General features: G+C 53.2%; 1 protein-coding gene across 1 annotated transcript; it reads left to right on the forward strand.

The window, feature by feature from the left end:
• The first annotated feature begins 380 nt into the window (after positions 1-380).
• FOXF2 (forkhead box F2) lies at positions 381-13722 on the forward strand. Its single transcript, XM_060243007.1, is given in 5 exon segments — positions 381-708; positions 711-1081; positions 1083-1169; positions 1172-1334; positions 13556-13722. Coding segments are annotated over 5 exon segments (1116 nt in total).
• Positions 13723-25006: the final 11284 nt, after the last annotated feature.

Here is a 25006-nt window from a genome sequence, read left to right on the forward strand (position 1 = left end):
TTTAGGGGAAGGGGAGGGGAGCGAGTTCCTCCAGCAGGCAAGGGCTCGGAGGTCCCGATGGGCGCCCGCGCGTTCTGTTTGGCTGCGCCGCCTTTTACACAAAGGCGGCGAGGGGGCGGGTGGGCGCGGGCCAGCGCGGGTTTCCTCTTCTTGAAAGGCCCGGGGCCGGGCAGCAGGTGGGGGCAGAGCGAGCGGAGGCGGAGAGCAGAGGAGGGGAGGGGAGGGCGGGAGGGAGGGCGGGCTGGGCTGGAGGGGAAGGAGGTGGGGGGTGACGCGCGGCGGCTGGCGCAAGGCAGGGCAGGAGGGGAGGGAGGGAGGGATGCTGCGCGGCGCCGCGTCCAGATCGCCGAAGAGGCGGCCCGGGAGAGGAGGCAGGCTCCATGAGCTCCGAGGTCGGGGCCGCCGCGGGGCCTCGCAGCCCGGCCTCGATGAGCCAGGCGCCGCCGCAGCAGCCGCCAGCCCTGGAGGCGCCCAGCAACGGCGGCGCCTCGACGGCGTCGTCGTCGAAAGGCAAGAAAGGGAGCTCGGGCTTGCGGCGCCCGGAGAAGCCGCCCTACTCGTACATCGCGCTGATCGTGATGGCCATCCAGAGCTCGCCGGCCAAGCGGCTGACGCTGAGCGAGATCTACCAGTTCCTGCAGGCGCGCTTCCCCTTCTTCCGCGGCGCCTACCAGGGCTGGAAGAACTCGGTGCGCCACAACCTCTCGCTCACGAGTGCTTCATCAAGCTGCCCAAGGGCTTGGGCCGCCCCGGCAAGGGCCACTACTGGACCATCGACCCGGCCAGCGAGTTCATGTTCGAGGAGGGCTCCTTCCGACGCCGCCCGCGGGGCTTCCGACGGAAATGCCAGGCCCTCAAGCCCACCATGTACCGCATGATGAACGGGCTGGGCTTCCTGCCGCAGGGCTTCGACTTCCAGCCGGCCCCCGCCGCCCCCCTGGGCTGCCACCCCAACGGCTACGGCCCCCTCGAGGTGATGCAGGCCGGCGCCTACGAGGCCGCCCACCACGTCCCCCACATGTCGCCCAGCCCGGGCTCCAGCTACATGGCCAGCTGTCCCGTCCCCGCCAACGGCGCGCCGACTACGGGGGCCCCGACAGCAGCAGCAGCCCGTGCCCTCCTCGCCCGCCCTGGCCAGCGCCATCGAGTGCCATTCGCCCTACGGCAGCCCCCCGCCGCACACTGGGCCTCCCCCGCCGCAGCCTCGCCCTACCTCAAGCAGCAGAGCCTCCCGCCGCCCCCGCCGCCGCCCGCCCCCCTCCAGGCCGGAGTCGCCTCCTACTCGCTCGAACAGAGCTACCTGCACCACCAGAGCGGCAGGGAAGACCTTCCAGGTACCCCCCCCCCTTCCCCCGCCTCCCCCGCCGGTCCGCTCGAAGTCAGCCCAGGGACTGCGGCTCCGCTTGCAGGGCTCGGAGGGGCCGGGGCCATTCATTCCCACCAGCAGGGTCTCCCCCCACCCCCAAAACCCCCATTCAAATCCATTGCCTTACAAGGTCACGCGGAGGGTGATTCCCTGCTCTTAATCGCACTGGCTTGAAATTGACTTGATTTCTACCTAACCTTCTCATTCAGCCTTTATCCCCCCCCCCCCCTGTTGTCAGGGTCCTTTGCCTTTCTTATGCAGGGCCTGAGACCCTAAATTAACCTTGGGACGCCATGTAAGGGATGGATCTGTCATGTCATGCGTTGGTCCAGAATACATTCTCCCCCCACACTCTCCGTCTTCCCCCCCCCTCCGTCTCTGTTTCTCTCTCAGTCTCTCTATGTCTATGTCTCCCCCCCTCTCACTTTCTCTCTGTCTCTGTCTCTCTTTCTCTCTCAGTCTCAGTCTCTGTCTCTCTCCCCCTCTCTTTCTTTCTCAGTCTCTCTATGTCTATGTCTCCCCCCCCCCTCTCTCTTTCTCTCTGTCTCTCTTCCCCTCTCTGTCTCTCTCAGTCTCTCTATGTTTATGTCTCTCCCCCACCCCTCTCTTTCTCTCTGTTTCTCTCTCTGTCTCTCTGGCTGCGATCACACACACTAAAGAATGCACTTTCAATCCACTTGCAGTGCACTTTCCAACTGGACATGGCCAGTTCCCACAGTAAAATCCAGTTGGAAAGTGCATCGAAAGTGGATCGAAAGTGCATTCTTGTGTGTGCGCGATCGCAGCCTCTCTGTCTCTGTCGCTCTCAGCTGGTGAGGGAATGTTGGCCCTGCAGTCCCCGCATGACCTTCCGGGCCTGAGACTTGAAGGGGCCGGTTCCAGATGCAGGAAAGCGGGCTCCGGGCCCTTCTCTGCAAAGCGGGTGGCTTTCAATCCTCCTCAGTAAAGCTGGCGGAGCGCTGACCTGGGTGGCCCAGGTGAGGCCGAGCTCATCAGATCTGGGAAGCTAAGCAGGGGGTCGGCCTGGGCTAGGATTTGGGGGGGGGAGACCCCGGGGTTGGAATGGGAAACCCACCCGCTTGGCCTTGAAGACCCTACCCGGTCGCCATAGGTCGGCTGTGACTTGGATGCAAAGGGAAAAAGAAGGGAAATAAAGCTGAGAGCTTGGAAACGCGTGGTCGTAACCAGTGTTCCCTCTAAGCTGCGGAGTCTTGTGAGCAAATATTCTGCTTTGTGAGCTCCTGGCATTAAAGTTGGGAGCTCCTGCATCAATTAGCTTGCTCTGGGGCCATTTTTTCCTGAGCTGAGAGGAAAATGCGTGAGCCGGAGGCTACCAAATGGTGAGCTGACTCACACAAACCCAGCTTCGAGGGAGCATTGGTCGTAAGCAGGTTTGGCTGAGCCCCTTTCGCAGGGTGCGGATTTTGCCTCCCCCAACTCTTTCAACCCGGCACATCGTCGAAGCACAGCCCAGGCGGCCGCTGCCCCGCTAGGCCTCCTGTCCTGTCCTGGGTGCAAAATACAAGGCTCCGATCCGGGCAGAGCCAAGGGGTGGCGACAGAAGCGCAGGTTTTGGCAACGAAGCGGATAGTTATTGGGGATTCCCTGGCTGGAATCCTGAGCACACTTCCCTGGAAGTAAACGCCAAGGAAAGCGAGAGAACGGAGGCTGTCGACGGGAGGAGGGCATCGCCGCGGGGACGGAGCGGATCGCCCTCCTTCGCCCGCCCCCCCCCCACCTCCGGTGACTCTCGGGGAGGGGATTAGAGAAGCGCCGTGATGGATCCCGGGGCTTCTGGCTCGGCGGGAAGGCGGGAGGAAACCCTCGAGCTAGCACTGGCCAGATAAGCGGCCTCGACGGTGGGCCTTCTCCGATGTTTTCTCTGAAAACAGCAGCTTCGACGTGAGCAAACAAAAGTCGCTCGGAAGCGGTGGGGGGGGGGGGGAAGAGAGAAAGAGACCTATTGTGCAGGGGGCTGCGCTGGGGCGGCTGGGGAGGAGAGATAGGGTTTAAGAAGAGGAGGAGGAGAAGAAGAGCGCCCCAGGCCATCCCGGGGACAGTCTGATTAAAACCAGGTCCCCCGCGGTCCAGGCGAGCGCGGGGTCAGGCCGCGCAGATGAAACCAGCCGATCCGAGCAGACTTGTGGACGCAAAGCCCGCAGCGCAATCCCAAACCGAGCGAGGCCTTTCGGAGTCAATGGCAAGTCAGCGGCCTTAGGAAGGCCTGACCTTGCTTCGGAGGGCACCGCTGATATTTTCTTTCCATTTCTGCTCTGAACGAGGTTGTTGTTTGCGCGCCTCCCCCCCCCCCCAGGGGTTCCGCCCCGAGGGGATTCCAGAAGCCCCAGCGGCTTCTGGAATGCCAGATCCATCGAAACTCTGACCAATTTCGCACTAGGCTTTTAATCCTGGTTTAGCCCTGTCCCCAAGCTGACATTCCACACTAAAATAATAGCCTCATAGAGTCGGTTTCTGTGATTCTCTGATTCTAACGTAGAATCAGTTTGGGGGCAGAGTTAAACCAAGATTAAACGTCTAGTGCGAAATTTCTTCCCCTACCTGCGCAGCTCCACTAAACTGCTAACCCGGCACGAAGGGAGGCTCGCGGATCCCCTTGCACCTCCGGCTGGAGCGGGTGCAAATCGTTTGGTTTGGAGTAGTAGACCAAACTCGGTGGGCCTGGCTTTCGAGCCCCGGGGTGTCGCTGCATAGCTGAGCTCCTGAATATACTCACTGAGTCGGGGGCAATACTCCCACTAAGCTGTGGAGTCTTGCGGGCAAAAATTCTACTTCGTGAGCTCCTGGCATTAAAGTTACGGCCTCCTGCATAAATTAGTTTGCTCTGGGGCGGTTTTTTTCTGAGCTAAGACAAAAATGTGTGAGCCGGAGGCTAAGAAACTGTGAGCCAGCTCACACTAACTCCGGTTAGAGGGAACACTGGTGGGGGGGTCATGTCGCTGGAACACAGAGGGGCTTACTTCCAAGGAAACACGAGGCTGGGGTTGGGGGAGGGAAACAGCCAGCTCCTGGGATCGGGCGAGGGGGGCTCATAAACTGAAGCGCGAAGGTTAAAGGTTTACATTCCGCTGATTTCCATGACAAGGTGAAGCAGGAGCTCAAACCTCTTTCCATGAAGCGAATCTGAAGGGATCGTGTCCTTAAAAAAAAAAAAAGTCGTGGCTTAGCTAGCGTGTTTCCTTCACGCGCCCCCCCCCCCCGTTGCTCTGAAGCTGTAGGGTAGATTTTGAGTCCAGTGGCACCTTGAAGACCAACAAAGTTTGTTTTTTTCTTTTCGTGCGTGCCGGCACAGGAAAGCTCACGCCTTGAATAAAAACCTCGTTCGTCTCCAAGATGCCCCTGGACTCCAAAAGCGTCCTAATTTTTCCTTCGTGTTCGGTTTCCTTTTCCGTCTTTTCTCAGGCCCGACGTTGCCGGTGGGGCGGGGGAGGTGACAATAAAAATCACAACCACGGGTCGGTACAAACGACGCCCCGCTCGAGGTTTCACTTCGCCTCATTGAGGCTGAAACAGCATGTAGAGATCTCCCGGGGGTCGCCGTGCTGGCCGGAAGCAGCAGAACAAGTCTGGTCTTTTAAGACCAACCAAAGTTTTGTTCTGGGGATCAACTCTGGCGTGCAGGCGCGCAGAATAAAACTTCGTAGGTCTTCAACTCCGTTCTCTCTCTCTATCTCTTGGGGGAGAGGAATCCTTTCGGATTTTCTCCTGCATTGCAGACGTTGACACTGTTTCTATCCGGGGGAAGAAGAAACTCTCTCCCCTCCATGTTGCTTTTTAGTTTTTTAAAGGGCTTTAGAAAATCTGGGTGGAAGAGGCAGAAAGGGGAGGGAAAAAAGAAGGTTCCCAAATGGGTAAAAGATGTTGGGCTCTTAGGAGGGAAATTTCCCAAATAGCCCTTTTAAACGCGGGTCCCGGAGGTTAACTAAACAAAGACAGTCTGGCCCGGACCACACCCGAAGGGGATTGGAGCTTGACTTAACCCAGATGAGAGCGGGGTCTTGTTCAATTTTATGGGAATTTCAACAAGTAACAAATACAGACGACCTTGTCGGCTGCCTCGGCTCTCCGGTCTGCGACCCGCTGTCAATCATCTCTGCTCTCTCTCTCTTCCCCCCCCCCCCGCACCCCTCCCCCTCTTTTAATTTGGGATTTGAAAACCAGAGTCCTTCTTTCACGGAATTCAGAACTACCTTTGGAGAATTATGATGATCACGGTGATAACGTATTGTCACAGTCAGATATTTGACTAGTAAATAGTTAAATTATTATTATTATTATTATTATTATTATTATTATTATTATTATTATTATTACAATGAAGTGAAACTGACCCACTCACTCCCTCCCCCAACAAGACTTGGAGAGACAGAGACTAATTTTGCAGAAGACCTTTAATCCTGATATTATCATTATTATTATTATTATTACTACTACTACTACCACTACTACAATGAAGTGAAACTGACCCACTCACTCCCCCCACCCACAGCAAGACTTGGAGAGACAGAGACCAGTTTCGCAGTAGACGTTTGCTCCTGACTTAACTCTGTCCTCAAACTGACATTCTACACTAGAATCAGAGAATCGGAAAAAAGCCAACTCTATGGCCCTATGATTCTCTGGTTTTAGTGTAGAATGTCAGCTTGGGGCCAGGATTAAAGGTCTGGTGCGAAATTGGTCAGAGATAAAGGAGCTTCCAACCAAGACCCCTTTCTTTCGCACCTCTTGATTCGAATCTAAACGCCATTCAGCTCCACTGAGCTTTTAACTTTACCAGGGAGGGCGATTGCTGGTCTGGGAAGGAGGTTTCTCTTCTGCTCCGGGATTGCTTTCCACTGCCCTTTTTCTTTTCTCCTCTTATAAGCTCGCTGACATTTGCAGAGAGCGGTTTCTCCCTCCAGATGTTTTTATACACAGAAGCTGTAATCACAACGCACTCAATAACGCACTTTCAGTCCACTTTCCAACTGGATTTTACTGCGTGAACTGGCCAAATCCAGTTGGAAAGTGAATTGAAAGTGCATTATTTAGGGTATGTGGCCACAGCCACGTACCTGTATGTTCATTCATTGGGGCCGCAGAGGTGGTGGAAGTTAGGACGGGTCGATCTAGTTGAAACCAAAGGCTTCGACCGGCGCCGCCTTGACGTCCGTAGGGATGGACACTCTCCCGCCAGCCTCTCGGTTTGTTTTTGTGTTTACTCGGAAGTTGACGTTGGCGCTTGCGATGGAGCGTGGACGTTTTAAGGAATCCAGCTGCTCTAACCTCGCCAAACCTGAGGCTGCTTAAGGCGAAGTTCGAAGGCTGCATGAAAGTACACCCCATTTCATTCAACGGGACTTACTCCCAGGAAAGCGTTCTTAGAATGGATAAACATCTGGAGCAGAGGTCCATCAGAGGTCCATCAGTATTGTTGGAACTCTCTGTCTGGGGCAATGATGCTCTGTATTCTTGATGCTTTGGGGGGGGCAACAGTGGGAGGGCTTCGAGTGTCCTGGCCCCACTGGTGGACCTCCTGATGGCACCTGGTTTTTTTGGCCACTGTGTGACACAGAGTGTGTGACACAGAGTGTTGGACTGGGTGGGCCATTCGCCTGATCCAACATGGCTTCTCTTATGTTCTTAATGGCAGGACTTAAACCGCTTAGTGGCTTGCAAGAGCCCGGCGCGAAGATTCTGGTGTCGGGGATGTGGAACTCACCACCCCCTTGACTCCTTCGCGGCTCTCTTAAAGCCAACGGGATTCTTTTTAACCCAAGCCGTTCGCCAGCGGCTGCGCCGGCGATGACAGTCGATGACCGCTTCCCCAAACCTCATCCGGATACCGAGAGGACTCCAGGGACAAACCCCGAGAATTTATGGTCAGAGCGGTCCCTGCTGTGTAGACTGCTGAAAAGGGGCGGCTGGGAAAAAGGGATTCGAATTTAAAGGTACCTCTGGAAGACGAAGTTCTTAGCAAGAACGAAAGCAAGACGCTTCCTCGACTGCGAGCGCACACACACTACATCATGCACTTTCCATCCACTTTCAATGCACTTTCCAACTGGATTTTACTGCCTGAAAACGCAAAATCCCGTTGGAAAGTGCATTGGAAGTGGATAGAAAGTGCATTCTTTAGCGGGTGTGATCGCAGCTTATAAACTATACATGCTTACTCCGAAGCAAATTCCGGAGCCAGCGGTGAAGTTCAGTTCACACATGTTGGATAATACACTTCCGATGCACTTTACCAGTTCTTTGCAAGTAGATTTAGCTGTTTTGCACAGGAAAATCCAGCTGCGAAGGATTGCCAAAGCACACCGAAAGCGCATCATCCAACATGAGTGAAATTAGTCAGTGATCCTTGCTCTCCGGTGATTCCCAGGTTGCAATCTGAGAAGGGGACTGCGTGGTTGGGAGGAACTTCTCCTTGCGAGCGGTGGGCCACCAGGGCCCCCTAGTTCGCCTGAGTAAGGATCGCAGCCTCCTTCCCCCGGCCATCCTTCCTCTGGAGCGAAGCGGCTTTTTCAGAAGCAAGGAGAGCTGCGCACTGTGCAGGATCCGGCTCCAACAGGCGAGCGCTGATCCGCCAGCCCGTGAGCGTCCGGTCGATTTGGGGTCGCCTCTAAGCCCCCCCGGCGCAGAGTGGTAAAGCCGCAGTACTGCGGTCGGAGCCTTCTGCTCACGACCTGAGTTCGATCCTAGCGGAAGCTGGTTCAGGTAGCCGGTTCCAGGTCGACTCACCCTTCCATCCTTCCGAGGTCGGTCAAATGAGTCCCCAGCTTGCTGGGGGGGGGGGCGGGGAGCGTAGATGACTGGGGAAGGCAATGGCAAACCACCCGGTAAAAAAGTCTGCCGTGTAAACGCTGTGAAAGCAACGTCACCCCGGAGTCGGAAACGACTGGTGCTTGCACAGGGGACTACCTTGATCTTTTACTAAGCTCCGTCGAATCTTGGCGCGCTTTAGAGGCGCTGAAGCCGGAGTTTTTCTGAGCCTCTCTCTCTTTCTTCCTCCCTCCCCGCCCCCAGCTCTGCAAGGCCGAGCAGGATGAGAAATCCAGGCAGGCTTCGAGAGAAGGACGAGGGAGGGCGGGAGGGAGGCCGGCAGCTTTCGCAGCGCGCCGAGCTGATTGAATCCGGACGCCAATAAAGGCGCGCCGGTTTCATTAGGAGCCTTCCCGGCGGGCTAGTAGAAAAGACGGAAGAAATCCAGCGAAACCAGCGCGCTTGTTTTGGGCCCAAGGGAGCGCTCCGGGTGAGCCAAGGGGCAGGAGAAGGAGAAAGCTCCGGGAGCGCCCCCCAGCCCTCCACACGACCCCGCAGGAGGCCGGAAGACCACCGGGAGCGGAGTGGGGTGGGGGTGGGTGAGGGGGAGACACCAGCCAGCAGAGAACCGGCCCTAGGCTGCGAGGCACTTTCCATCCACTTTCAGGGCACTTTCCAACTGGATTGTACTGTGGGAACTGGCCAAATCCAGTCGGAAAGTGCATTGGAAGGTGGATTGAAAGTGCGCTATCTGGTGCGGGTGATCCAGCCTAGTCTCGCCCCTCGCCCTTCCCAAACAAGAACCAAAAAAGTCCTTTTCAAAGCAGCAATGAGAAAGAGGGGAAGGGGAGGGCATCCGCCCCTTTCCCGGATCCTCGCATTTCTTTGTAGGGATCTTGGGGGGAAAGGAGAACTCTTGGAGTTCAAGTCTACTCTTGCGCCGGAAGCCCTGGCCGGAAGTGGAGATCCAAGCAGGGCTTCGGCGGAAGGCCTTTTGTTATCTCTGGCTGCGATCCCGCACACAAACCGATGCACTTTAAATCGACTTTCAACGCAATCTCCAACCGCGTTTCACTGTGTGAAAGGGCGAAATCCAGTTGGAAAGTGCATTTAGCGTGTGTCAGGGGTGGCCAACGGTTAGCTCTCCAGCGTGGCCAACGGCTGGGGCTGATGGGAGTTGTAGGCAAAAGAACATCTGGAGAGCTTCTGCTGGCCACCCCTGGGGTGTGTGAATAAAGCCTCTGCCGCAGCTCAAGATAGGCCGGGACTGAGCCCAGACGGTAGATCCCGACTATCTCAGCTCTGCGGAACAACCCGACGGAAACCTGGAAGGAGGGAGGTGGTTTGGATGCCCCCCCTCGGAAGACCCCTCTTTGTAGGGGAACCCTGGGCGGGGGGGGGGGGAGGGGTAGGCTCTTCCAGGGTCCCCTTCAGGCCGGATCTTCTTCTCCCTTCCGTCAATGGGAACCGCACATTGGTGCAGCCCAATCTTGTGTGGGGAGGTTTGGGAAGTCAATTCGACTAAACTGGACGGGGTGGGGGTTGGGGGGGGTCAACGGTTCTCGGGGCCCCTTGTCTTTTTAGGGGCGTTAGGGTCGCCCTCTCGGTTGCCGGATTGTAACGGATGGAGGCTTGTCTGTGCCACGATACAGTTCGCGGGAGGGGGAAATCTGACCAGCCTTTTAAAATGGAGGGTTTAAAAAGTACGGATCTACAGTCTTTTCATTGTAACGAGGGGCTTTGTGCATCTCCTTACGGCAAGGAATAGGCAGAGCGCATGGCTATGCAAACCCGCGTGCCTCTTCATGTCACAGGCGCCTATCCCTAAGTGTCAGAAATCTCCGCAAAGCTGTGACTATCTTGGGCGCATCCACTCCGCACGAAACAATGTGTGTTGCAAGTGGATTTTTTTTTTTGTTTGCTCTTCTTATCCCGTAAAAATCCAGCAGCAAAGCGCATTATTGAGTGTAGCGTGAATGCAGCCACTGCGGCGCAAACCTTTCCGATGCCGTCGAGGGTCCTGTTGAAATACCGGGGGCTGCGCTAATTGGGCGAAAGAAAGCTCCTTTAGCCTCAGCGGAGCGGCCAAATAAACCTAACCCGGATGCAAAAGCCCTGCTGCTTTTGCTCCGCTGCTTCGTGTGAGTGGAAGCAGTTTGCCCTCGGCTTTCGAAGGCGTCTCTGTCGATCCTGGACAGAGAAATCATTCGCTTCTGGTCTGGAGGGGAAATCATCCCGAGTCAAAGAGAGGCCGCTGAGGCGCTGCTTTCGTCATTAGACTAGCAGACCTGACAAATGCTCAGAGAACGAGAGGCTCATCTGGTTGAGCATCCTGCGTTTCGGCCACAAAAATCGTGCGCTTTCGGTCGTGCCCCCCGAGACTTCGCTGACTGTTGCGCTGATATGTAACGCACATTTGCTTATAAAAGATTTTTGTCTATCTCGTTTGCCGCGGCCAGGGGTGGCTAAACTGTGGCCCGGGAGTCGTGTGTGACTCTTTCACACACATTGTGTGGTTCTTGAAGCCCCCACAGCCTTTAATCAGACTTGGAGAAAGCACTTGTCTCTTTAAATCATTATCTATCTATCTATCTATCTATCTATCTATCTATCTATCTATCTATCTGTCTGTCTGTCTGTCTGTCTGTCTGTCTGTCTGTCTGTCTGTCTGTCTGTCTGTCTGTCGTCTTCCTTCCTTCCTTCCTCCCACCCTTCCTCCCTCCCTCCCTCCCTTCCTTCCTTCCTTCCTTCCTTCCTTCCTTCCTTCCTTCCTTCCTTCCTTCCTTCCTTCCTTCCTTCCTTCCTTCCTTCCCTCCCTCCTCTGATGTTTATTCTACGTGGCTTTGACTTAAGCAAGTTTGACCACCCGTGGCCCTGGGCGAAAGGCCCGAAGGACAACTGTGGAGAGGCGTTCTGTCTTTAGCGGAAAGAAGGGACCCTCTGGTGCCGAGGAAGCGCTGGCTCCGCTTCCTTCCGTTTCCGTCCCGAAGGCTTCCTCCCTTTGCAGGGCGCTCTGGCGAAAGCGGCTTCGGGCCGGGCGTCTCCGGGGCAGGAAGCGCGGTGGGGTCGCGGGGCTTGGCTGGGCAAGGGCCTGCGGGGCTCCATCCGTGGACACAGCAAAAGGCCTCCTCTGACAACGCGGCGCTTCCCGCCTCCAGGGAGGGCGCTCGGAGGGGGGCGGCTTGCTCAGCTGGCGTGGACATCCGCCTACAGGTGGCGCTGCGGGGAACTTGGTAGGAGAAGAAACGAGGCTTCTGCCCCGATGGGGCTGCAGTCCCGGAGGTTAAACTCCGAAGTTAAACCCAAATCCCTTGCAATCCACTTGCAGCGCACTTTTCAACTGGATTTTGCAGGTCCGCACGGTAAAATCCAGTTGGCTAGTGCACTGCAAGTGGATTGAAAGTGCATTGGCTCGTGTGTGCGAGCGCAGCCTAGATAAGGCACTTTCCATCCACTTTCAATGCACGTTCCCACTGGATTTGAGCGTGTGAGCTGTCACGATCCTGTTGGAAAGTGGATTGAAAGTGCATTTTGTAGTGTGTGTGTGATTGCGTAGTGAAGTGTGGAAAACGAGGGGATCTAGCTTTTATGGCACTGGCGGGGATTCGAACCTGGATTTCCCAGGTCCTACGCTACACCAGATGACTGGGGAAGGCAATGGCAAACCACCCCCTGCTTGCACGGGGGGGGGACTACCTTTCCCTTTCCTTTCACCAGACTGGCATTCATAGTGTGTTTGCCGTTCTCAGCACACAAAGGCTGCAATCACACACGCTATGCACTTTCAATCCACTTTCAATCTTGATTTCGCCGGTTCACACAGTAAAATCCTGTTGAAAAGTGCATTGGAAGTGGATTGAAAGTGCATTATTTAGTGCGTGCGATCGCAGCCTCAGTATAGCACATATTCCCTGGAACACAGTCCTAAGTCTCTCGCGCCGCATTTAAGGGAGCCTTAAAGGGGTGGGCTCTTTCTGGAACTTCACAGCAAGCTCAGGGCAAGGCGCTGGCGCACTGCAGTGCCGTGGTGCTTTTGCGTAGGGTTTCCAGCATTCTGGCCCAGGAGATGACCGATAAACTCCTGCCTGTCCTTATAATTATTTGGCTATGATCTCTCTCACACACTAAATGATGCACTTTCAATCCACTTTCCAACTGGATTTTGCCAGTTCACACAGCAAAATCCAGTTGGAAAGTGCATTATTTGGTGTGTGCGATCGCGGTCTTCGTTGGTCACATGATATTGGATTTATATCCCGCCCTCCACTCTGAAGAGTCTCAGAGCGGCTCACAATCTCCTTTACCTTCCTCCCCCACAACAGACACCCTGTGAGGTGGGTGGGGCTGGAGAGGGCTCTCACAGCAGCTGCCCTTTCAAGGACAACCTCTGCCAGAGCTATGGCTGACCCAAGGCCATGCTAGCAGGTGCAAGTGGAGGAGTGGGGAAATCAAACACGGTTCACCCAAATAAGAGTCCGCACACTTCACCACTACACCAAACTGGCTCTCATCTGTTTAATTGAATAACTCGGTAGCAGTGGTCAAGTTCAGCAATGCTAGATCCCTTCGTTTTCCACAAGAAGGGTTGAAGAAGCCCCTCGGCTCAAGGCGGTCCACTAAAATCAGCTGTCAGTACGGTTGCGTTAGTGTCCATCTTGAAGACCAAGTCAGTAGAATGAAACTTGGTCGGTCTTCCAGGTGACCCTGGACTCCACCTTGGCGCTGCTGCTTTAGACCAACAGGGCGACTCACCTGAATCTGAGATTATGTTGTAACTAGTAAGGAGATGCACTGGATTGTGTGAATGGTCGGGGTTGCGGTTTGGGGGCCTTGGGAGTACGGGCCACACCAGGGGGACAAGAGAACTAGAAGCCGGCTTAATTTTGACTTAATTTTGAGTGTGTTTCGGGTTGCAGCCAAGCCTTCCCCCGTCTCGAGCCAAAATGCCTTCCTTCCTATGCGCTTTGCACCCACGATCAGACGCTTTAAATAATGCACTTTCAATCTGCTTCCAATGCACTTTCCAACGGGATTTTCCTGTGCGAACTGGCAAGAATCCGGTTGGGAAGTGGACTGATTGAAAGTGCATTACTATGCGTGTGATCGCAGCCCCGGGCTGCAATTGCACAGGCGAAATAATGCACTTTCCAACTGGATTTTGCCAGTTCGCACCGGGAAATCCCGTTGGGAAGTGCACTGGGAGTGGATTGAAAGTGCATTATTGTGGGTGTGTGATCACGCGCGGGGGGGGGGGGGGGGTCCGCCCTGACATCAGCGCAACCTTCCTGACTGAAAAGGCGACTCCGCGTTGGGGGTGGCGCTAAGGACAGTCATCCTTGGGGGGGGGAGGTGGCGCGTCCCCCCTCCTTGCCCGTCCGAGCGCCGCTGGGTGGTGACCCTTTCTCTCTGCCTTCTTTCCCTTCGCAGTGGGGCTGCCTCGCTACCAGCATCACCCGTCGCCGGTGTGCGACAGGAAGGACTTCGTGCTCAACTTCAACGGCATCTCGTCCTTCCACCCGTCGGCCGGCGGCTCCTACTACCACCCGCACCACCACCAGAGCGTCTGCCAGGACATCAAGCCCTGCGTGATGTGAGCGCCGGCCGGCCGGTGGGGGAGCGGCCGCGGCTGCGGGGCGGAGCCTCTGCCCGGCAGGCGGGGAGGTGCCGGGTTCGAGCCCCGCCGTCTCCGGCCCGAAGGCTCAGGTAGGAGGCGAGGGGAAAGACCTGGAGAGCCGCTGCCGGCCCGAGGGGACAATCCTGGCTCGGAAGGACCACGGGCCTGATGCAGCCAAAGGCAGATCCAGGCGTTCACGTGCCCAGCCGCCCGCACACTCCGGCGCAAGGGGCAGGCGGACCTCCCCCGCTGGAAGCCGCGCTTGGGCGTTGCGCAGCGAAGGACTGGGCAGGCTGAAGCCTCCAGGGGGCGCTCCCCGGCAGCAGGTGGGCGGGAGGGGGGGCAGGTGAGCTTCTCGAAAGGACCCCGCCCCCTCCTCCGAGATTCCTCCCAAAAACAGGCCGACTGAGACTCCGACAGACAGAAGCGCGCAGCCCGGCGATCCCTTCCCTGAACTCAACAGCGACAGGGACTTCTTAGAGAATCGCGCTGGGCGACCAAGGAAAGGGGTCTGGCGTCTTGGGGGTCCTTCGGGGCGGGGTGGGGGGGGGGAAGTGTAGGCGGATCTGCTGACTGCCAAAGCCAGCCCGATTCAGCGGTAAGGCAACCCTCTTCCTCGAAGGCGGGGGGAGTTCGGGTCCACCAGCTGCGCGCCTGGCTTGGACCGCTGGTTGCCTGATTTGGGGGGGGGGGGGGTTGGGAGGGGAGGGGAGAGAAAAGAAAAAGTCAATACAGCAGTAGCCCTGTTGGGCTGGAACAGCGGGGACAAGGTGCTGTGTTTGCACACGAAAGCTTATACCCAGAAGGGGGGGGGGGAACCCGTGTAGACTCAAACTCGGCTCTACAGCAATTTGAGGGACGCAGAACTTTGCAAAACCAGGCTGCGCCCTTGCTGAACGGCCCCCCTGTAATTAAATAGCCCCCACCCAGTTTTTTGGGTGGGTGGGTGTCTCTAGAGCCCCCCCCTCCCCCGGTCCAGAAGAAGTTAAGCACTTTCAAGTCGCCGGGATCCGAGCGGGAGAGCTCGGATCCTGCGGCTTTCCCCAAGCGGAGGTTTCCCCAGAAAGCCCCCCCCGAAATTTGAAAAGGGCTCGCTAGGGATAGGACGTTAAAAAACATAAAAGGCTTCGCTTTGGATGGATCGCAGCCCTGCTTCGCCTTCCAAAAGCCGCGTAACTTATTTCCTGTCGTCTGGGAGTGAACAGAAACGAGTGCAGCGATAGAAAAAGCCCCCCCGTCCCCTCCCCCAATGGCTGTTGCGGTTTCCCTCTGCAACGCCGCTTTGGCCACGACGCCCGGAGGAAACCCACAGCCACCCGCTAGGCGCAAATTCGTGCGCAGCCCCGGGAGAAAATGACCAGATCTTGCGCCTTCCTTTTGGTGTTGCCTGACTGCAACGCTGCCGCTTTGGGGAGGAAGTTTGGTTTTTCGTGTCTTTTTTAAAAAGCAAACAAACAAGAGTAACAACACCACTGTTTATAGCACAGCATTTTCAAACAACTCTTTCGAATCCGTCTTGGTGTATATTCACACGCTGTCGCTTTTTTTTTCTTTTTTCTTTTCCTTTTTTTTAAAAGAAAGAAACCGGAGAGTATAATTTGCACTTATGGTATAACGTTTGTCGGTTTGTCAAAAATATTGCCATGTACAAAATTGTGGGGGGGGGGGGGGGCGGTGTTGCGTTTTCCAATAAAATGTACAGAACAAACGCGCGTTTCCGGGCTTCACATTTCATTTTGGAAGAGGACGTCTCACCGGAGGAGGAGGGAGGGGGGCATGGAGCAGGCTGACCTTTTGCCCAAAGCGAAGCTGGAAAACCGGAGTGGGGATTTTGAGTGCTTTTACCTTCGATTTCCAAAGTCAGGTGCTTCTGCCCAATGGTAACTGGTGGACCGCAGCCTTTAGTATCTCTTCTGCTTTTAGATCCAGAGGAGTTCGCCGCCTTAGCCCGTTGCTGCAAAAGAGTTTAAGAGACCAGTAGCATCTTTAACGCTTAACACATTTGATGGCAGCGCAGGCTTTCGAGAAACGCAGCTCTCTTCCTCAGATGCCTGGAGCCTAGGCATCTGTGACGAGGAGAGCTGTGTTTCTCGAAAGTTTATGCTAGAATAAAATTTGTTAATCTGAAGGGTGCCAATGGACTCTTTGCTGTTCTTCTGCTTTTCACCACCCAGCTTAATTTAAACACTGAACTGGGTTTTTTTTTTCTCTCCCAAGAACAGAAATCAGAGGAAACGTGGACAGAGATTGCTCACACAACTCAGGCGTTAAAAATTCAGCCTGAAAATCCAATCCCAATCGTAATCAGGATAACTCCGGATTCCCAGTGCCTTTCTTAATCATGGAATCATAGAGTTGGAAGGGACTTCCAGGGTCATCTAGTCCAACCCCCTGCACAATGCAGGAAACTCACAAACACCTCCCGCTAAATTCACAGGATCCTCATTGCTGTCAGATGGCAGATCGGGTTTATCCAGGGAGGCTTGCTGTAGCTACAGGGCCATCCACTACCCTACCGATATCAATTATATGAAAGGACTGGATTTCGGCTCCCGCCCCCCCCCCTCCGGGTTTGGCTCCCTCTAGCCGCAGAAGTCGAACACAGCACAGTGGTTATCAGCTTTGCTTGACGGGGAGACCGAGTGCAGCCGGCTGAGGGAAGACCAGGTAGGCTGTGGCCGGCTCTACTTTTGACCAGCGCCATCCTATGCAGAGCTGCGCCAGCCTGAACCCACTGAAATGAATGGCCTTAGAATGGAGCGACTGTGCATAGGATTGCGCTGGTGATCCCCTCTCACGCCTTTGCTGCGGGCTATCACCGATACTCCCGCAGGGGTAGGGAACGTTGGCTCTCCAGATGTTTTTTTTTTGCCTACAACTCCCATCAGCCCCAGCCATTGGCCATGCTGGCTGGGGCTGATGGGAGTTGTAGGCAAAAAACATCTGGAGAGCTAACTGTTCCCTAAGGCTTCGGAAGCAGAGATGGGTTGCGCGGCGAGAGAGCTCCTCGAAGTGCCAGACCCCGGGGACGGGAGCGCCAGAAAGTCTCCTGGTGAGAATCCGCGAGGCCCCCTCGCATGCTAGCTTAGGTTTTGTTCAGGCGTACTAAACGATAATCCACTTTCAATCCACTTTCAGGGCGCTTTCCTTGGATTGCAAGTCATTCCTTCCAGACATTATAGGGTTAACGGATATTGTTCCCTAGAAAAGCAGGATAGGATGCGCTGCAATGTATAGCTAATTAGGAACTGTCTCTTGTAAACCAGGGGAAATTCAAAAGGGAAACCGTGTAGGGTCACCAGGCGCCTGGTGTATGGGCTTTGATCTCATACGCAAAGGTGACTTGACTTCTTTGTGTCCCAAAGTTCTCTGAGAAGAAGCCAGACAAAGAGTTGTACAATAGCCACCTAGCTGCGCCATGTAGAACGCTACGTTTTTATTTCTTTTAATCTCATGCACCTTTCCTGATGTTTTATACTGGTAAACTTTCTTTCGTTTGATCAGCCTTTGGCTGTGATCACACATGCAAAATAATGCGCTTTCAATGCACTTTCCAACTGGGTTTTGCCAGTTCGCCCAGAAAAAAGCCAATTGGGAAGTGCATGGGAAATGGATGGAAAGTGCATGATTCAGCGCGTGCGATCGCAGCTTTTGACTCCTCCATGCAAACTCCTCTCATTCCCCACTGGATTTTACTTTCCCAGTGGATTTGACGGTGTGAACAGGCAAAATCCAGTCGGAAAGTACATTGGAAGTGCGCTATTGAGTGTGTGTGTGTGACCGCAGCCTTTAGAGACTTCACAGGGCGTTTCCACAGGCAGCATCGGTCCCCCAACCCAAAGCAGGGAAGCAACCTTTCTTTGCAACAAGCCCGCCTCCCCCCCCCCCACCCCCCTGGAAGAAAAAGCCCCGCCGAGACTGGTCACTTGGCTCATGGGCTCCAACTCTGGGGTTCTGAAGCAATCCAGCCCACAGGCCAGAGAGACAGGGAAACCTCTGAGCAAAGGTCCATCAGTGGCTCTTAGCCACAGCGTGTTGTTGGAGCTCTCTGTCTGGGGCAGTGATGCTCTGTATTCTTGTGCTTGGGGGGGCTACTAGTGTCCTGGCCCCAGTGGTGGACCACCTGATGGCTCTTGGGGGGGGGGGTTTGACCATTGTGTGGACAGAGTGTTGGACTGGATGGGCCATTGGCCTGATCCAACATGGTTTCTCTTATGTACTTATGTCTGGGGCAGTGATAATCTGTATTCTTGGTGCTTGAGGGGGGGCAACAGTGGGAGGGCTTCTAGTGTCCTGGCCCCACTGATGGACCTCCTGATGGCACCTGAGTGTTGGACTGGATGGGCCATTGGCCTGATCTAACATGGCTTCTCTTTTGTTCTTATGTCTGGGGCAGTGATGCTCTGTATTCTTGGTGCTTGCGGGGGGGGGGGGGGAGGCAACAGTGGGAGGCTTCTAGTGCTCTGGCCCCATTGATGGACCTCCTGAGGGCACCTGGGTTTTTTTGGCCACTGTGTGACACAGAGTGTTGGACTGGATGGGCCATCGGCCTGATCCAACATGGCTTCTCTGATGTTCTTAGCCTCTCAGCGAGAGAGCGATCCCTAAACGTGTCTGCTCGGACTTCAGTCTGTCTCACCCCATGGGGTTGACTCCCAGGACAAGTGTCCTTCGGGGAGATAGGCCCTTCCAGTTCCGGGTGATCTTTCTCTCCCGCAGGATCTGGCAGAGTCGACTCGCTCGGGAAGCGTCTTCCGTTCCGTTCCCAGCGCCCCCATTGGGCTGGGCGTTCGAGCGGGTTTCAAGGAACGGAACCCGGCGTGACTCGGGGCGATCCGCAAAGCAAGCAAGCGGCACCTTTGGTCTTCCTCAGCGTGGTGGGAAGCGAACTTGGAGGGCTCGGCGGCGCCTCCAAGGCGCCCCCCATCGGCCTTCCGGAGCTTCAACCTTTTCTGACGCATCCGACCAGGGGTGTCGAACTTATTTGTTATGAGGGCCGGATCTGACATATATGAGACCTTATTGGACCGGCCCATGTCGAGTTGGGCCAGGCCATGTGTGAACCTACTTAAGATTAGGTAGCAGAGATATAAATATTATAAAGAACGCAGACAAACCCAAATATATATATTAAAAAAAACTTAAAACAGGCTTAAAACGTTAGCACTCGTTGGTTTTAAAGATGGTTTCTTTGTATTTCTCCGATGGGATCCAGGGAACTGGGCAAAGGAAGCTCTGGCTCTTTCCTTCCTTCCCCAGGGGACTGGGAGGGGGGAGCCTCAGCCAATAGAAGGAAGAGAGGCTTGGCTCAGTAGCTCTGCTGAGCAACTGAGAGAGCCTGGCAAAACAAGCTCTCCCTCCCCCCTTGCTCCCCAAGGGAGGAGCCTCAGCCAATGGAGAAAATAGAGGTTTTGCTCTGTAGCTCCTGTGTGGTTGAGCAAGCCTGGCAAAACAAGCTGTGATGCAGAAGGAAGCAAGAGAGAGGGAGAAGGAAGCAGATGACAGCCAGTTGCTCGGGGGGCTGATAGGAGCCCTCCGGTGTCCTGATTCGATCCCCGAACTGCATGTTTGAACCCCTGTATTAGATAATCTAACAATCTCAGGAAAGAGAGACAGAGACAGAGAGAAAGAAAGAACAGCAGCCTCCTATTTAAAATAGGGGCACCCTACCGCTCTTGCGTTTCCAAACAACAAGGCAGGGACAGAATCTGTGCATAATTTCTTTTTCTTTTCTTTTTTAAAAAACCCCCTCAGTTTTCATATTTATCCTCCAGCACGCCGCTTCTTGGACTTCTCGGGGGCCTGCTGTATATTATAAAGTCAGCGTCAGAGTCAGCTTCGACCACAGGGCTGTGTTTACATTCTTTTCCAGGCAGGCCTGCATGGACGTAATTTATAACCTAAACACTCGAACGTAACTTGTTTATATAGGGAATGACAAGACCTCAAAGCCCGAAAAACTGAAGGCGCCCGAGCGGAGCACCCGCGAGACTCTATTGCCCCCTAGTGGCCATAAGAATCTTAGGAAGTTCTTCAAGTCAGTTTAACAGCCCCAAACACCCTTTTTGGCAAAAATGTACCTCATTCCTCGTCTGAAGAAGTATGCATGCACACGAAAGCTTACATTCAGAATAAAACTGTTGGTCTTAAAGGTGGAAATGACTCCTATTTTGTTCCTTTTTGGCAAGTTAGGCTAATTCAACGCAACTGCAAAACAGACAAACAAACAAAAACTATGTTTAGGATCTCCGGTGACAGAGAGAGGAGATACATTTTATGGAACCGTTTTCTTTAAAGCTGTAACAGGCAAGCTTTCAATTTACAACTAAATGCAAGTTTATTCGGTCCAGAGCTGAAGGCTATTAAAAGAAGTTAAAACAGAGAAAACTTGTCCCTTATAAGAGTGCACAGAGCCACGCCAAGCAAGAGAAGGAAACTTCAAACAGTATCTTCGTTCTGAAGGACAGTATAGATTTTGACAAGCAAAGCAGCCAAAACCACACAGGAAGCCACATAAGAAGAAATGGGCACATCGTCCTCAACAGGACAAAAAGATTTTATACACTGATTTATATACCGACCAGGACAAAATCTTTCTGGAAACTGGAGCCAGTTGTTTCAACCTGGCTTCAGGTCAAGAAGGCAAGCGTTTGACTGACACAGAGTTCTTCCTTAGGCAGCACAAAGAGGGTGGGGTTTTTTTGTTTGTTTGTTTTGCCATTTGTGACAGATACACAGTTAAGAACATAAGAGAAGCCATGCTGGATCAGGCCAATGGCCCATCCAGTCCAACACTCTGTGTCGCACAGTGGCCAAAAACCCCCAAGCGCCATCAAGAGGTCCATCAGTGGGGCCAGGACACTAGAAGCCCTCCCACTGTGCCCCCCCAAGCACAAAGAATACAGAGCATCACTACCCCAGACAGAGAATTCCAAGCATAAGTTGTGGCTGATAGCCACTGATGGACCTCTGCTCCAGATGTTTATTCAGTTGATGGAAGTCATGACCCAAATATGCCCCTTTCTAAATCTATTAACAATAAAGGAGAAGAAATATATAGCCAAATGGACAAGACATTTGCTGCTCCTGCGGCTTTTATCAAGCACCAAACCTTTCCAATTTGTGGACTGCTCTTTATCTATGCAGTACATTTAAAAAAAAAAATCTCATTTTTCTCCAGGAAACTCAAAGCAACATGCATGTATTCAAATTAATTCTTACAGCTGCTTTGTGAGATTGGTGAAGCTAAGACAGTGTCTGGCCCAAAGTCATCCAGTGAGTTTTAGTGCCAAGTGGGGATTCAAACCCAGATCCTCATCTGCCTCTCTCACCACTATACCAGTTTGGCATAGTGGTTAAGTGTGCGGACTCTTATCTGGGAGAACAGAGTTTGACTCCCCACTCCTCCGCTTACAGCTGCTGGAATGGCCTTGGGTCAGCCATAGCTCTGGCAGAGGTTGTCCTTGAAAGGGCAGCTGCTGTAAGAGCTCTCTCAGCCCCACCTACCTCACAGGGTGTCTGTTGTGGGGGAGGAAGGTAAAGGAGATTGTGAGCTGCTCTAAGTCTCTGAGATTCAGAATGGAGGGTGGGATATAAATCCAATATCATCATCTTCTTCTTCTTCTTCTTCTTCTTCTTCTTCTTCTTCTTCTTCTTCTTCTTCTTCTTCTTCTTCTTCTTCTTCTTCTTCTTCTTCTTCTTCTTCTTCTTCTTTCTTCTCTGTCTCCATAGCAAGTCATGCATGCAAAGACTTTGTATGTTTAATTCTGGGCAGAAGCTTTCATGTGCATGCACACTTCTTTGGATACATTGAAACAGACTTCCCGAAGCTTTATAGGTAGAGAGAGGAGGGGGGTTAGTTGCCAGGAAGAGCAAGTTAGAGTTAAGATGCCTAAGTCATTGGGTGATAAGTATAGTTAAGACTGGATTAAAGCGGTTGGTAAGACCTGCGAATGGCAGCAGATTAGCATACAAACACAAGAGTAAAGAAACAGATGTGAGAATTTGAGAACTGAGTCCGGAGGCACCTCCAAGACCAACAAAGTTCAGTTCTGTGTATAGGAGAGAACTTAGACCCTTGGCATGTATAGATGCACATATCCTCAGATACATCGAAACAGAGTTCCTCAAGTGCTACATATTGGTGGGGGGGGGCTAGTTGCCAGGAAGTTACCACTGGTCTCACATCTGTTGTTAACTCTTATCATCTGTATGCTCATTTGCTGCTATTCACAGACCTTACCAACTGGGTTATTCTAATCTTAGCTGTACTTATGCGCAGGGCTGGTTCTAGGGGTTCTGCTGCCCCTTCCTACCCCCCCATGCAAAAGTGGAGGGGCAGTGTCTGTATTGCTCAGAGCCTTCCTTCCCTGCAAGGGAAGGCAGGCTCAAAGCAGCGCACACATCACAGAACAGGCTGGCACAACGAAGAGCGGGGAAGGAGAAGAAGAAGATATTGGATTTTATCCCGCTCTCCACTCCGAAGAGTCTCAGAGTGGCTTACAATCTCCTTTACCTTCCTCCCCCACAACACCCTGTGAGGTGGTTGGGGCTGGAGAGGGCTCTCCCAGCAGCTGCCCTTTCAAGGACAACCTCTGCCAGAGCTATGGCTGACCCAAGGCCATGCCAGCAGGTGCAAGTGGAGGAGTGGGGAATCAAACCCGGTTCTCCCAGATAAGAGTCTGCACACTTAACCACTACACCAAACTGGCACTACACCAAACAGGAGCCCAGCAGCACCCCTGTAGGCCAGGTAGTGCCCTAGGTGGCCACCTACCTGGCCTACTCCAACGCACTGGCCCTGTTTATGCAGCTAGACTCTAATTAGCCCTTCCAGTTAACTAACCCCAGCCCACCCCCCAATATGTAAGGCTTGAGGAAGTCTGTTTCACGGTATCTGAAGAAGTGTTCATTCATACAAAAGCTTATACCCAGGTTCAAACTCTGTTAGTCTTAAAGGTATTCCAAATGAGGCAACACTATAGATCTACAGAGCTGCACCACGGTTCTGTGATACTGGCCTAGTGCTTCCACTGTGTTGCATACGATGCCATATTGCATGTTGTGCTTTTGCTGAACCAATAATAATACCCAAAACCCCGCACTGGTTCCCCAAGGCTCTAGAGAGAAGTTTGGAACAAGGTGATAAAATACCAGGATAAACACAAGGAGGCAAAGGCTTACGTAAAGCAGTTCTTATTTAATACGCTATGCAGTAGTGGATTGCACAAATGCATTACGCAGCTGTCTACTTCAGGGGAAATGGACCAGACAGGTAGCTAGGTGCAAAACTGTACTTCCTTCCCCTTCTCTTATACCTTAAAGAACTTGTCTCTCCAGACATGAGGAATCCCACCACCCACAGCAGTGAAAAAGCTTGGCTCGCAGTCTGCGAGCAACAGAGCCTTTCTCACACCGCAGGGGGGGACTTGGCTACCCACACCAAAGACGGAACATGACGAAGGAGCAGGATGTCTCGAAGGAAAGGAAGACGCTCGAGATTCCCAGCGAGCCAGGCTCAGCCACGTGCTGAGTTCCATGGAAAGAGTTCCACACACAAGCAGGCTTTGCTTTTTGTGCATAAAGAGACATAAACGGCCCAGGCGTCCACAATGCCTGCTTCTGAGCAGACCCACAGCAGTGTGAGGGGAATAACCTCTAACAACTATACTGAACTTAGTTCCACCTCACACACACACGGGACATTTTTTGGTAGAAAAAGCCCAGCATCATTTGCATCTTAGGCCACACCCCCTGATGCCACCATTGTTTTACACAGGGCTTTTTTGTAGGAAAAAGCCCAGCAGGAACTCATTTGCATTTTAGGCCACACCCCCTGATGCCACCATTGTTTCACACAGCAGGAACTCATTTGCATCCAGCAGGAACTCATTTGAGTCCAGCAGGAACTCATTTGAGTCCAGCAGGAACTCATTTGAGTCCAGCAGGAACTCATTTGCATCTTAAGCCACACACACACACCCTGGTGCCACCATTGTTTCACACAGGGCTTTTTAAAGGAAAAAGCCCAGCAGGGACTCGTTTGCATATTAGGCCACACCTCCTGGCATCAAGCCAGCCAGAACGGCATTCCTCTGTGCCCCTGCTAAAAAAAATGCCCTGCACACACATACAAAGCCACCATCAGACTATAGCTGAGACACATCATCAATTCTAACATACTGTGGTCCAAGAGTCTCCAGCTGCTTACCATAGACCAGCTCATTCACTGCCTCAAAAAACCAGGAAAAGATGTACTTCAAGCTTTTTTTTTTTTTAAGTATATTTCATAGCAAGGCTTTTTTGAGCAGGGACACACAAGAACACAGCTGGCTTGGCTTTGGGAGGTGTGGCCTAACATGCAAATGAGCTGTCCATAAAAAGGCCTGTGTGAAACAATGGTGACACCAGGGGGTGTTGCCTAATATGCAAATGAGCTCCCGCTGGGCTCTTTCTACAGAAAAAAAGCTGTTAAAAGGAGAGAGAGGCTTGTCACCAGAAAATAAAACATTCTTCATACTGCTGTTCTGTATCTGTTCTTTGTTCAACTCCAGAAGGATTTGTTTCCCTAAACAGTCTAAAAATATGCTTAACGTGGGACGAAATAGGGTGAAAAACGTTTAAAAGAATTTTATTTGTCCTCGGGATTTATTGAAGGCCCAAACCCCTTGGAAGGTCCAGTACCGGAGGAAGATTTTTTTCCCTAATATAAAATACCACCTACCCCATTAAAATTTCAGTTTAATCCTATCCAAAGAACACCCAAAACAGAAAACTCTCAACTTTGCCTCTGAAAGAGGCTCTAACTTTGTTGAACTTCCATAAGAAAAGAGTTGAAAGGCAGCCTCTGATGCCACTACATATATTTCCCCCGCGATGAGTGTTTATTGTAGCAAAACGTACTTCAGATTTTTCTTCTCCGTTCATGTAGAAAGCAGAGGTTTAATTTATTTCATAAGAAGTCACCCCATGTGACCCTGACTTCAATGACCCAGGCTAGCCTGATCTTATCAGATCTTGGAAGCTCAGCAGGATTGGCCCTGGTTAGTATTTGGATGGGAGACCACCACGAAAGTCCAGGGTCACTCCACAGAGGCAGGCAACGGCAAACCCCCTCTGAATATCTCATGCCTTGAAACACCTGTGGGGTCTCCATAATTTGATTGTGATTTGACGGCACTTTGCACACGCAGGATGGCCACTGAATCCAGTCCCCCCCTCCCCCTTTCATACCCTACTGAGCTCCTATATTGTTCTCCAAAGCC

The sequence above is a fragment of the Heteronotia binoei genome, chromosome 7 (genome assembly GCF_032191835.1).
Source record: "Heteronotia binoei isolate CCM8104 ecotype False Entrance Well chromosome 7, APGP_CSIRO_Hbin_v1, whole genome shotgun sequence".
Taxonomy (NCBI): Eukaryota; Metazoa; Chordata; class Lepidosauria; order Squamata; family Gekkonidae; genus Heteronotia; species Heteronotia binoei.